General features: G+C 46.0%; 1 protein-coding gene across 1 annotated transcript; it reads right to left on the reverse strand.

The window, feature by feature from the left end:
* Positions 1-5,048: 5,048 nt before the first annotated feature.
* Positions 5,049-11,031, reverse strand: LOC121576867 (kelch-like protein 26). Its single transcript, XM_041890414.2, has 3 exons — positions 10,756-11,031; positions 8,773-8,955; positions 5,049-8,233 (listed from the first exon to the last, which is right to left on the reverse strand). Exons 1-3 carry the CDS (start codon positions 10,803-10,805, stop codon positions 6,652-6,654), a joined length of 1,815 nt encoding a protein of 604 aa, XP_041746348.1. The 5' UTR covers positions 10,806-11,031; the 3' UTR covers positions 5,049-6,651.
* Positions 11,032-14,585: the final 3,554 nt, after the last annotated feature.

Below are 14,585 nucleotides of genomic sequence, written 5' to 3' on the forward strand. Positions count from 1 at the left end.
ATGCCTGTAAAATCCCTTTCGCAGGATGAGACACCCCATGTCTGTCACGGTTTCGGCCGAGGCTGCTCCTCCTCCTGGTTCGGGCAGGCTTCGGCGGTCGTCGTCCCCGGAGTACTAGCTGCCACCGATCTATGTTTCATGTTCGTTTGGTTTTGTCTTGATGTTGTACACCTGTGTCTTCTTAGTCCTCGTTAGTGTCCTATTTAGTTCTCGTTGTGTGTGTTTGTCTTTGTGTGTGATTGCTCTTCTGTTTTGTGTTGGAGCTACGTACTTCCCTCCAGTGTTTTGGAGAGGTTTTTCGCACATGTTTGTGCGCCGTTTGTTTGACGCCTGTGTGCGCCGTTATTTCGCCTTCGGGCTTATTGTGCTTATTTTCTACGTGAATATTGCACTAAAGTCTTTTGGACTGAGCTTCTGCGTCCTGCGCTTGATTCATGCACCACACCCACCTTCAGCACCCCTTGACAATGTCCTTGTAGGTTGACCCAATAATTAATTGCCAGCTGCTGTCTCCTAATCTGCGATGGCATATCCCCCATCTCCACCTGTAATGCAGCAACTGGGGACGTCCAAAACGCCCCACTACATATTCTGAGTCCTTTCCCCTGTATAACATCTAGCCTTTCCAGTGAGGTCCGGGCTGCCGAACCATATGCTATACTGCCATAGTCTATTTATAAGCCTGCTCCCTGCCAGTTTCATTACAATATATATATATATATAAAGTGGGGAGAACAAGTATTTGATACACTGCCGATTTTGCAGGTTTTCCTACTTACAAAGCATGTAGAGGTCTGCAATTTTTATCATAGGTACACTTCAACTGTGAGAGACGGAATCTAAAACAAAAATCCTGAAAATCACATTGTATGATTTTTAAGTCATTAATTTGCATTTTATTGCATGACATAAGTATTTGATGCATCAGAAAAGCAGAACTTAATATTTGGTACAGAAATCTTTGTTTGCAATTACAGAGATCACACGTCTCCCGAGTGGCGCAGTGGTGTAAGGCACTGCATCACAGTGCTAGCTGTGCCACTAGAGATCCTGGTTTGAATCCAGACTCTGTCATAGCTGGCCGCGACCGGGAGACCCATGGGGCGGCGCACAATTAGTCAGCGTCGTCCAGGGTAGGGGAGGGAATGGCCGGCAGGGATGTAGCTCAGTTGGTAGAGCATGGCGTTTGCAATGCCAGGGTTGTGGGTTCGATTCCCACGGGGGGCCAGTATGAAAATGTATGCACTCACTTAACTGTAAATCGCTCTGGATAAGAGCATCTGCTAAATGACTAAAATGTTTCCTGTAGGTCTTGACCAGGTTTGCACACACTGCAGCTGGGATTTTGGGCCACTCCTCCATACAGACCATCTCCAGATCCTTCAGGTTTTGGGGCTGTTGCTGGGCAATACGGACTTTCAGCTCCCTCCAAAGATTTTCTATTGGTTTCAGGTCTGGAGACTGGCTAGGCCACTCCAGGACCTTGAGATGCTTCTTACGGAGCCGCTTCTTACGGAGCCACTCCTTATTTGCCCTGGCTGTGTGTTTCGGGTCGTTGTCATGCTGGAAGACCCAGCCACGACCCATCTTCAATGCTCTTACTGAGGGAAGGAGGTTGTTGGCCAAGATCTCGCGATACATGGCCCCATCCATCCTCCCCTCAATACGGTGCAGTCGTCCTGTCCCCTTTGCAGAAAAGCATCCCCAAAGAATGATGTTTCCACATCCGTGCTTCACGGTTGGGATGGTGTTCTTGGGGTTGTACTCATCCTTCTTCTTCCTCCAAACACGCCGAGTGGAGTTTAGACCAAAAAGCTCTATTTTTGTCTCATCAGACCACATGACCTTTTCCCATTCCTCCTCTGGATCATCCAGATGGTCATTGGCAAACTTCAGACGGGCCTGGACATGCGCTGGCTTGAACAGGGGAACCTTGCGTGCGCTGCAGGATTTTAACCCATGACGGCGTAGTGTGTTACTAATGGTTTTCTTTGAGACTGTGGTCCCAGCGCTCTTCAGGTCATTGACCAGGTCCTGCCGTGTAGTTCTGGGCTGATCACTCACCTTCCTCATGATCATTGATGCCCCACGAGGTGAGATCTTGCATGGAGCCCCAGACCGAGGGTGATTGACCGTCATCTTGAACTTCTTCCATTTTCTAATAATTGCGCCAACAGTTGTTGCCTTCTCACCAAGCTGCTTGCCTATTGTCCTGTAGCCCATCCCAGCCTTGTGCAGGTCTACAATTCTATCCCTGATGTCCTTACACAGCTCTCTGGTCTTGGCCATTGTGGAGAGGTTGGAGTCTGTTTGATTGAGTGTGTGGACAGGTGTCTTTTATACAGGTAACGAGTTCAAACAGGTGCAGTTAATACAGGTAATGAGTGGAGAACAGGAGGGCTTCTTAAAGAAAAACTAACAGGTCTGTGAGAGCCGGAATTCTTACTGGTTGGTAGGTGATCAAATACTTATGTCATGCAATAAAATGCAAATTAATTACTTAAAAATCATACAATGTGATTTTCTGGATTTTTGTTTTAGATTCCGTCTCTCACAGTTGAACTGTTCCTATGATAAAAATGGCAGACCTCTACATGCTTTGTAAGTAGGAAAACCTGCAAAATCGGCAGTGTATCAAATACTTGTTCTCCCCACTGTATATATATATATATATAATGTATAAGCAAGATATTGCTCTACCAAAGTTTAAATACCGGTAGTGGTTAAATCAAATCCTTGTAACTGTATCAAGGCCATGATGTACAGAGCAGAACTGAAATATACCAAATGTATCAGATACAGTACGCCTATAATTGACTGACAGGAAAGTCAATATTGGGATTAATGTCTTTCTGTCATGACCTTAGTGACATTTAACAATGATGATGGAGTTGCACAGTAGTTCGCTAAATGCAGTGTATGGTCAAGTATAAAAAGGCAAAGAATAGCATACATTACTTCAAATTTTATTTGTCACGTGTTTAGCAGATGTTATTGCGGGTGTAGCGAAATGCTTGTTCTTCTAGCTCGACAGTGCAGTAATATCTAACAAGTTATTCTAACAATTTCACAACATATACCCAATACACACAAATCTAAGTAAGGAATGGAATTTAAGAATATATACATATATGGACAAGCAATGACAGAGCGGCATTGACTAAGATACAGTAGAATATTATAGAATACAGTATATAAACTCAGCAAAAAAAGAAATGTCCCTTTTTCGGGACCCTGTCTTTCAAAGATAATTCGTAAAAATCCAAATAACTTCACAGATCTTCATTGTAAAGGGTTTAGACACTGTTTCCCATGCTTGTTCAATTAACCATAAACAATGAATGAACATGCACCTGTGGAATGGTCGTTAAGACACTACAGATAGTAGGCAATTAAGGTCAGTTATGAAAACTTAGGACACTAAAGAGGCCTTTCTACTGACTCTGAAAAACAACAAAAGAAAGATGCCCAGTGTCCCTGCTCATCTGCGTGAACGTGCCTTAGGCATGCTGCAAGGAGGCATGAGGACTACAGATGTGGCCAGGGCAATAAAAATATTATTTTTTTGAAAAAAACTAAGACAGCGCTACAGGGAGACAGGACGGACAGCTGATCGTCCTCGCAGTGGCAGACCACGTGTAACAACACCTGCACAGGATCGGTACATCCGAAAATCACAGCTGCGGGACAGGTACAGGATGGCAACAACTGCCCGGGTTACACCAGGAACGCACAATCCCTCCATCAGTGCTCAGACTGTCCGCAATAGGCTGAGAGAGGCTGGACTGAGGTCTTGTAGGCCTGTTGTAAGGCAGGTCCTCACCAGACATCACGGAAACAATGTCGCCTATGGGCACAAACCCACCGTCGCTGGACCAGACAGGACTGGCAAAAAGTGCTCGTCACTGACGAGTCGCGGTTTTGTCTCACCAGGGGTGATGGTCGGATTCGCGTTTATCGTTGAAGGAATGAGTGTTACACCGAGGCCTGTACTCTGGAGCGGGATCGATTTGGAGGTGGAGGGTCCGTCATGGTCTGGGGCGGTGTGTCACAGCATCATCGGACTGAGCTTGTTGTCATTGCAGGCAATCTCAACGCTGTGCGTTACAGGGAAGACATCCTCCTCCCTCATGTGGTACCCTTCCTGCAGGCTCATCCTGACATGACCCTCCAGCATGACAATGCCACCAGCCATACTGCTCGTTCTGTGCGTGATTTCCTGCAAGACAGGAATGTCAGTGTTCTGCCATGGCCAGCGAAGAGCCCAGATCTCAATCCCATTGAGCACGTCTGGGACCTGTTGAATCGAAGGGTGAGGGCTAGGGCCATTCCCCCCAGAAATGTCCGGGAACTTGCAGGTGCCTTGGTGGAAGAGTGGGGTAACATCTCACAGCAAGAACTGGCAAATCTGGTGGAGATGCACTGCAGTACTTAATGCAGCTGGTGGCCACACCAGATACTGACTGTTACTTTGGATTTTGACCCCCCCTTTATTCAGGGACACATTTTTCAATTTCTGTTAGTCACATGTCTGTGGAACTTGTTCAGTTTATGTCTCAGTTGTTGAATCTTATGTTCATACAAATATGTACACATGTTAAGTTTGCTGAAAATAAACGCAGTTGACAGTGAGAGGACGTTTCTTTTTTTGCTGAGTTTACATATGAGATGAGTAATGCAAGATATGTAAACATTGTTAAAGTGACTAGTGTTCCATTTCTTAAAGATTTCAATAGGCAGCAGCAGCCTCTAATGTGCTAGTGATGGCTATTTAACAGTCCTTGAGATAGAAGATGGTTTTCCTTCTCTCGGTCCCAGCTTTGATGCACCTGTACTGACCTCGCCTTCTGGATGATAGTGGGGTGAACAGGCAGTGGCTAGGGTGGTTGAATCGTTTCCTGTAAATCCTCTGACATACTTTTAAAATATGAAGCTCTGGAGCAAGGGGTTTTCTCAACACCTTATTGAACAGAATTTTCTGTAAAAACCACTTTCAAAAATGACAAACAAAAGGATAATTATGCAGATTACAAAAAATGTGCACAATCTTCATTTCACATCTTTATTACAGTACTGTATATATTAAACTGACAGGTCAGGTTTAATTTTCTACAATTGGGAATAAGGATTTACTGGTCTTCAATTTACATTCATCTGCCATCCCATGGACATTTTTGTAGGTCTTTGTAAAATGATGCATTCCACCATTGAGACTACAACACCGGAATACCTTTTTCAGTTCACGTAACACCTTTTAATTAAAGTTATACATATGGATACACAAAAGTCTACATTCTCATTTGATTACAGTGTACTCCACTTATAATGCACTTAAAAGATAACTATGTGCTTCTGAGTTGGACTGACAAAACATCACAAAAACACTGTTACTAAGGCAAACAGGTGACATTCTCAGAACCAAACATTTTTCAACGAGGGCCATGTTGTGCTTCCAAATAAAATTCAGCTTGTCTCAGCATTGCCAACAGTCTAAAATGAGTAAAAGCCATACGTTTTGCATACAATACTGAAAGCCTCACAAACAGGCTACTCCTCATAAATCAAATGTTACCGTCTACACTGTACTAAAGGAAGAAATACACTAGGGGAAATAATCACATATCACTGCTTGTGCGCTGTTCTTTCCATCTAGGCCTTTACTTGAACCCTTACGTGAATTTCAGCCACTTGCACCCAGCTCTTTGAGATTCACAGTTCTGGCAGGACTGGATAAGTGAAAGCAGTACGCCTGTCTAGGTAAATCCATTACCATAGTGCTCACACCGATGCTGTCCTTTTGTGTAGGAGCTAGGAGAAAAAACGTGGCACCAAAATATAACTGACCACTTGACCAGTTCCCCTCACAACTAAACACTGCAAGAGTTGGACAAGACAAAAGCACTTCATTCTGATCTACTGTATATTGATTATATACAGTATGACTTTAGAATACTCAGGAAGCCTACCTAATTCCTACACAAGGAGCTCTAACTACAGATGTTCTCACGCACTTACACAAAGGAGTTGAAAAAAATGATTAAGCTGCCATAAGAGACATTTTAGCTTGTCAGTTTGGAATACACGTTTCATTACGATGGCTGTGTGTAAATGTCTCCAGTCATTTGAACAGCCTAATGAGCACATCATCTTACACAGTAAAAACAGATGTTCTGAAATAAACATAAAACATTAGGAGCTACTGAAAAAATATGTTTCTCTTCTTCAGTCAATCACTAGTTCTCAAATGGTCCTAAGCAGTCAAATATGTCATCAAATCTGTGGTAAAAAAAATTGTCAAACCCTGCAAAATTATTATTTGATTGAATATACTCAATGAAATAATCCAAACATGCTTCCTTGATGCATGGCACAAATTACATTTTTTATCCTGAAATTTGTTAATTGGTTTCTTGACTGTAGGTAGTGCTTTAAGTGTTTTTTAAAGACCCTAAAAGTGAGTTTGTCCCGGGAAGCTAACACTTATTTCCATTAAAACTGCTCATTACGATGCAGCACATGGACCTCAACCATAGGATGGAAAATGAAGCAATACACTGTTATTATAACAAAATCTTGTTCATATTTCCACTTATTCCCTCAACAGTAAGAATGCATGGAATCAAATTGTCACAATCACTTTGGGCCAAAGGATTACCGTTGCGTGGTGGTTTGTGGAAGTATGATCGGCGTACACGCAATTCCTGCATAAGACTCAGGAAAGTGCAAATCCCTCTCCCACTCATCAGTCTCTGTGTTGTACACTTGCACAATGCTTGTGACATTGTTTAGATGCCAATTGTACCCTCCAACGATATATATCTTTTTATCCAACAAGCAGCAGCCTGCCTCAGATTGCCCTGTTCGCATGGGGCTAACAGTGGTCCACTGGTCATTCTCTGGAATATAATACTCAACTGCCAGGACGTCAAAGCAGCGGTCCACGTGGTCCATGCGACCGCCCAGGCAGTAAACACGGTCTTTGGCGCTGATCATAGCATGAAGCACTCTAGGCTCGTTCATGGGCGTTTTGAAGTCCCATTGGTCAGACGTGGGGTCGTAACAGTGCAGGGTTTTCTTATCGTCCACCGAGACACCGTAACCCCCTGAGATGTAGAGCTTGTCGCCACAGGGAGTTCCTGCATGGCCCCAGATTCTGCGTTTCAGTGGTTCCACGTAGGTCCACTCATTTTTCTTGGGACAGTAGCACTCTACGGACGACAGACTTCCGGATCGGTTGCGCCCCCCAGTGGCGTAGAGTTGTCCTTGAAGAGCGTTGAGGTGGAACTGAATACGCCCCTCCTGCATTGGCTGGATACGCAGCCATTTGCTCAGGTGCGGGTCGTAGCGTAAGCAAATGTCCACTGCCCCTTCACCGCTGCGGTACTGCAGGTGCTGTCCGCCGACTACGTACACAAAGTTGTCCAGCACCGATACACAGGCGTGGCTGGATCCTCTCTCCATCTCGGTTAGTTCCTTGAACTGACGCGCTGCAATGTCTGGGAGATAGAACACCTTACTGCTCACAGTGCGATCGTTGTCAGTATAGGGTGTCCCACCAAAGGTAATGAGTGAAACCACGTCGGAGCGGATCACAGTCCGCGGGGACTGCATCTCGTGCTGACGGAACGGGAGGATCTGGTAGTTGAAGGCCTCCAGGAGGTATTGCCTGCACAGCACATCCTCCACCATGATGTCCACCGTCTGCACGCTGTCCACCAGCTCCGAGGAGGGCATGAGGGGGAATCGCACGTGGCAGAGCACCTCGTTGGCTCCGGCTCGGCGGGCCTCGTCATGCTGCAGCCAGCGGATGGCAGCGTGGAACAGGTCAATCTCGCTGCAGTTCTTCAGCTTGTTGCTCTGCAGGAAGAAGACCAGGCGCTCCATGGGGATGTGCAGGAAGTCTTCCTCCTCTGCAATCTGCAGAAAGTGGCGGAAGGTGAAGGTGTCCACTGACTCCTTGAGGGAGGTCAGGTTGAAGGTGGTGGCCATCTGGCCGATGTTCAGGCAGGTCTCTACGCTCATGGCCGACTTGAGGAACTCTTCGCAGAGGTCCACGACTGGGACCATCTGTAGAAAGACTGCTGCTCCCAGTACATCTTGAATGCAGTCCAGGTCAAGTGTGACCTCTGCACTGTAGGCAAAGTCAATTATGTGTTTCAGGCCGCGGGCGGACAAGCCCTTCAGCTCAATGTTGTCCTGGTTTGACTCCCTCATGCCTCCAGTGAACATGGCTCTGCAAGGCAAGTGAAAAATCCATTTAAATAACTGTCATTATGTTAAACTTGTTTTATTGATTTCCCTCCATTCTGAACAACATTTTAATCTCTGGTTAATTAGACACTGAACAACAACTCCCCTCTCTACCTGCCATGCAACATCAGGATGAGAACATCAGATTATTAATTTATATTTATACATATTCACATTATACACCTGTAATGTTATTATATCCCTACCTATCAGTTCCACATACTTCACCAATTCCTCTGTTTTCTCTCTACCATACCTCATCTGACTAAGCTTTTGATGTATCAATTATTTCACACCAAAGACAAATTTACCAACACAGTCTCTCAACACTCTTCCCTTCACCTCTACATCTGTATGATGATTTGATTTGTATATCTGTCTTTACCTGGGTCTCTCTTTCCCGGTCAGTGTATCTCTATAGTCAAAGAATACATCCAGTGTCCAGTTCTCTCAAATCAGTGCAGAGGAAAGGAAAAGACATGAGGAGAAGAAGCCATGTCGGAGACACAGGGTCAGTCTCACCTGAAGTAGTCACTGCAGGAGGCCAGCACTGCCTTGTGAACCTGGAAGCGCTCCTCATTGATGGCCAGCACCACATCCAGGAGCTGACCCTGGGCTCGCAGGACCGACAAGCCCTGCAGGAGAGTGGCGCTATGGCTTGGGGCTGAGAACGTGCAACGCAGGGTGCTATTTTTGTTAGCCATACTGCAAGAGAAAAGGCCCATCACTGTCAGTGTATCAGAATAGAGTATTTTAGAATGTTAAAAAGTTAGACTCAGTGAAATTACATTGCCACGAGCAGCACCGCCGTTATTGAGATGAGCGAGATGCAAGACTTTGCTCTCACAGTCACACACAGTATCTGTGTATGTGCACCGGTTCGCTTCACGCTGTTCACAGCATGGTAGCCAGGGCACCAAAACAGAGGAGAAGTTGAGCCTTGCGCTTCAACGCTCTTAGTTGTTGCAGAAAATGACCCACTATGCTGTTTACATTCTGCATCTACGCCATATCACTGAGTCTACCTTTAAGCTTCTAGGATGCTTGTCAGAGTTTACTGATGTTGTTGTAGCATCAGTGACAGTGCTGAGCTCTTGCTCTCCTGCACTTTGTCCATCCGTTTTCCCGGCAGCTGCATCATTACCCTCCTCCCAACTCTATTTTCTCTTGAATTATTCAGCTGCTTCATGGGAAAAAAATGCCTTATTTTATATTCAGAGCGCACAACCTGTGTTAATGATGATGATGATATTCCTTAAACACTGAAGAACATCTTTAATTGTTCACCACTGTCAGGACACTTTAATCTCACTAGATTTTGAGTGAGGATATGACCTTCTCCATGGATCAAAGCCACCACTGAAAAGTTGTTTTAAATGTATTTTTAAGATGTAGCTATAGGCTACATTATCATCATAATGGAGCGGATTAAATTCAATAGGCCTAGCCATAAAAAAATGTAATTTGATGCTGACAAGATAGGGACTAGTATTTAGCCCATTCATAGATGCTAACTACCTTTAGCGTCTATTCATGAAGGTATATTTAGGCCGGGGGTGTTTTGTTAAGCGCCGGATGCTCATTCTGACCGTTAACATGCATCGCTTGCGCTACAGTTTTGGAAACATAAGTAAAGTATCTTTATATCAGTGAGAAATCTTTTTTTTTTTAACAAAAGGTTAAATTACTACACACCCTTTATAGGGTTAGTGTTCCCACACAGCCATATCGCCATGTTCCAGCGCTTATTTACGGAAGACAGAGGCGACCACCTAATTAGTTATCTAGCGTGCTCGAACTCCTGTCTGTAAACGTAACTCCGTAACTGGGGCGGAAGTGTAGTTCGTCATCTGGAGGCACACAGCCGTATGGATTTCACATGCTACAGTAAGTGTAATCTTTTTTATTTGAAAGATTATTTCTCGCTGATATTAAAGATACCCGTACAAAAAAAGATTGCAGTTTTGATACTAAAGTCGACTGTGGTTACACTGCAAAATTACTGCTATATTACTGCTGACGTTTCTAAACGTTAAAACAAAGCGTCGGGATTGTAGTTCACATGGTCCCACTGGTAAAGGGTGCTTGGAGCTGAGAACCCTTGGGACTGTTAATGTCTTGGTTCTCTAAAGCAAGGAACTATGCAACGTGTTGCGCCGCTGCACCTGCTAGAATAAACTTATAACTATGAATGTAACAATGTTACGACAGAATTCCAAACATATTCCTAACATTACTTCTAACTCGATACCTTGTCATTGGCAACATTTACAGCCTGCAATTTTAGACTACAATGGATACAATGTACAGTGAATTAATCAATCTGCAACGATATGACAATTCATGCAAAATATGACCAGTGTCCTCAGAATTTCCTGATGATCCAACCGAAAGTCCTCTCGCCCAATGTTTCATATTTATCTAATTAATTAATTATCCCTAGCTGCCCTTTGGCCTAAATACAGTTTTCCCATATTGATTTCCCCGCTACAGTGCCATCCTCACCTGTTCTGTGAACGATTCGAGGCGAAATCCCCAACATCCGACTCCGCCATCTTCTAGCACTGTGCGGAATGCAAAGGGCATTATTCGTAAATGTAGCAGTGGGTCAACGGCATAACTGCCCCGTTCATGACACAATAAACGCATCAATCAATCCTATCGATAACCAACTATTGAACAACATATGTTGCTTTCCCCCGTGCTGAAAGATGTTGACCTCTGCACCAGATGTAAATGTTCTCTCATGCTCTGTGTTCGACTTCAGTTTGTCGTGCTTGTGCTGAGCCCATGCGCTACTGCTGTTCACCACTAGGAAGCGCTGAGGTCACAAGACAATCACTTTGGGACATTTTTCACATAGGTGGTATATTTTGTAAACTCTTAAGTACAAAACTCTAAACTGATAACACTTGTAATATCCGCTATCTTATGTTCAGAACCTTTGATTGTACATTCATTGGGATTTCACACATCTTTCACAGCTGAGTCATTCATGCAAAATCAGTTTTCTGGTAAACACCATGAGAACATTTTGTTTAGTCACCAATACATCAGATAATGATAGGCTCACAATTTAGTCATTTTAACTACCATTTAATCCAATAGCAAATAATACAAGATACACATTTCAAAACTGTTCTTTTTGGAGTGCTGAATAGAAGAAATAGTAGATAGTAAATATAATTTTCGATACAGTTTTTGACTATAACTTGACATGCACAATTTTGTATAATTTGTATCCAATGGCAGGTTGTGAGCATTACATTTACATTTACATTTTAGTCATTTAGCAGACGCTCTTAACCAGAGCGACTTACAGGAGCAATTAGGGTCAAGTGCCTTGCTCAAGGGCACATTAACGTCATTTAGCAGACGCTCTTAGCCAGAGCGACTCACAAATTGGTACGTTCACCCTATAGCCAGTGGGATAACCACTTTACAATTTGGGGGGGGTTAGAAGGATTACTTTATCCTATCCCAGGTATTCCTTAAAGAGGTGGGGTTTCAAATGTCTCCGGAAGGTGGTGAGTGACTCCGCTGTCCTGGCGTCGTGAGGGAGCTTGTTCCACCATTGGGGTGCCAGAGCAGCGAACAGTTTTGACTGGGCTGAGGGGGGAGCTATGCTTCCGCAGAGGAAGGGAGCCAGCAGGCCAGAGGTGGATGAACGCAATGCCCTCGTTTGGGTGTAGGGACTGATCAGAGCCTGAAGGTACAGAGGTGCCGTTCCCCTCACTGCTCCATAGGCAAGCACCATGGTCTTGTAGCGGATGCGAGCTTCAACTGGAAGCCAGTGGAGTGTGCGGAGGAGGGGGGTGACGTGAGAGAACTTGGGAAGGTTGAACACCAGACGGGCTGCGGCATTCTGGATGAGTTGTAGGGGTTTAATGGCACAGGCAGGGAGGCCAGCCAACAGCGAGTTGCAGTAGTCCAGACGGGAGATGACAAGTGCCTGGATTAGGACCTGTGCCGCTTCTTGTGTAAGGCAGGGTCGTACTCTCCGAATGTTGTAGAGCATGAACCTGCAGGAGCGGGTCACCGCCTTGATGTTGGCGGAGAACGACAGGGTGTTGTCCAGGGTCACGCCTAGGCTCTTCGCACTCTGGGAGGAGGACACAGCGGAGTTGTCAACCGTGATGGCGAGATCATGGAGCGGGCAGTCCTTCCCGGGAGGAAGAGCAGCTCCGTCTTGCCAGGGTTCAGCTTGAGGTGGTGATCCGTCATCCATACTGATATGTCTGCCAGACATGCAGAGATGCGATTCGCCACCTGGTTATCAGAAGGGGGAAAGGAGAAGATTAGTTGTGTATCGTCAGCGTAGCAATGATATGAAAGGCCATGTGAGGATATGACAGAGCCAAGTGACTTGGTGTATAGGGAGAAAAGGAGAGGGCCTAGAACTGAGCCCTGGGGACACCAGTGGTGAGAGCGCGTGGTGCGGAGACAGCTTCTCGCCACGCCACTTGGTAGGAGCGACCGGTCAGGTAGGACGCAATCCAGGAGTGAGCCGCGCCGGAGATGCCCAGCTCGGAGAGGGTGGAGAGGGAGGATCTGATGGTTCACAGTATCAAAGGCAGCAGACAGGTCTAGAAGGACAAGAGCAGAGGAGAGAGAGTTAGCTTTAGCAGTGCGGAGAGTCTCCGTGACACAGAGAAGAGCAGTCTCAGTTGAATGACCAGTCCTGAAACCTGATTGGTTTGGATCAAGAAGGTCATTCTGAGAGAGATAGCAAGAGAGTTGGCTAAAGACGGCACGCTCAATAGTTTTGGAAAGAAAAGAAAGAAGGGATACTGGTCTGTAGTTGTTGACATCAGTGGGGTCGAGTGTTGGTTTTTTGAGAAGGGGAGCAACTCTCGCTCTCTTGAAGACGGAAGGGACATGACCAGCGGTCAAGGATGAGTTGATCAGCGAGGTGAGGTAGGGGAGAAGGTCACCGGAGATGGTCTGGAGAAGAGAGGAGGGGATGGGGTCAAGCGGGCAGGTTGTTGGGCGGCCTGCAGTCACAAGTCGCAGGATTTTATCTGGAGAGAGAGGGGAGAAAGAAGTCAGAGCATAGGGTAGGGCAGTGTGAGCAGGACCAACAGTGTCATTAGACTTAACAAACGAGGATCGGATGTCGTCAACCTTCTTTTCAAAGTGGTTGACGAAGTCATCCACAGAGAGAGAGGAGGGGGGGGGAGGAGGATTCAGGAGGGAGGAAAATGTGGCAAAGAGCTTCCTAGGGTTAGAGGCAGATGCTTGGAATTTAGAGTGGTAGAAGGTGGCCTTAGCAGCAGAAACAGATGAAGAAAATGTAGAGAGGGAGGGAGTGAAAAGAAGCCAGGTCGGCAGGGAGTTTAGTTTTCTTCCATTTCCGCTCCGCTGCCCGGAGCTCTGTTCTGTGAGCTCGCAATGAGTCATCAAGCCACGGAGCTGGAGGGGAGGGGCCGAGCCGGCCGGGAGGATAGGGGACACAGAGAGAGTCAAAGGATGCAGAAAGGGAGGAGAGGAGGGTTGAGGAGGCAGAATCAGGAGATTGGAGGAGAAGGATTGAGCAGAGGGAAGAGATGATAGGATGGAAGAGGAGAGAGTAGTGGGAGAGAGAGAGCGAAGGTTGCGGCGGAGCATTACCATCTGTGTAGGGGCAGAGTGAGTAGTGTGGGAGGAGAGCGAGAGAGAAAAGGAAACAAAGTAGTGGTCAGAGACTTGGAGGGGAGTTGCAGTGAGATTAGTAGAGGAGCAGCATCTAGTGAAGATGAGGTCAAGCGTATTGCCTGCCTTGTGAGTAGGGGGGACGGTGAGAGGGTGAGGTCAAAAGAGGAGAGGAGTGGAAAGAAGGAGGCAGAGAGAAATGAGTCAAATGTGGACATAGGGAGGTTGAAATCCCCCAAAACTGTGAGGGGTGAGCCATCCTCAGGGGAAGGAACTTATCAAGGCATCAAGCTCATTGATGAACTCTCCAAGGGAACCTGGAGGGCGATAGATGACAAGGATATTAAGCTTAAATGGGCTAGTGACTGTGACAGCATGGAATTCAAATGAGGAGATAGACAGATGGGTTAGGGGAAAAATTGAGAATGTCCACTTGGGAGAGATGAGGATTCCTGTACCACCACCCCTCTGACCAGATGCTCTCGGGGTATGTGAGAACACATGGTCAGACGAGGAGAGAGCAGTAGGAGTAGCAGTGTTTTCAGTGGTGATCCATGTTTCCGTCAGCGCCAGGAAGTCGAGGGACTGGAGGTTGGCATAGGCTGGGATGAAGTCAGCTTTGTTGGCAGCAGAACGGCAGTTCCAGAGGCTGCCTGCGACCTGGAACTCCACGTGGGTGGTGCGTGCAGGGACCACCAGGTTAG

This window comes from Coregonus clupeaformis, chromosome 11 (genome assembly GCF_020615455.1).
Source record: "Coregonus clupeaformis isolate EN_2021a chromosome 11, ASM2061545v1, whole genome shotgun sequence".
Classification (NCBI taxonomy): domain Eukaryota; kingdom Metazoa; phylum Chordata; class Actinopteri; order Salmoniformes; family Salmonidae; genus Coregonus; species Coregonus clupeaformis.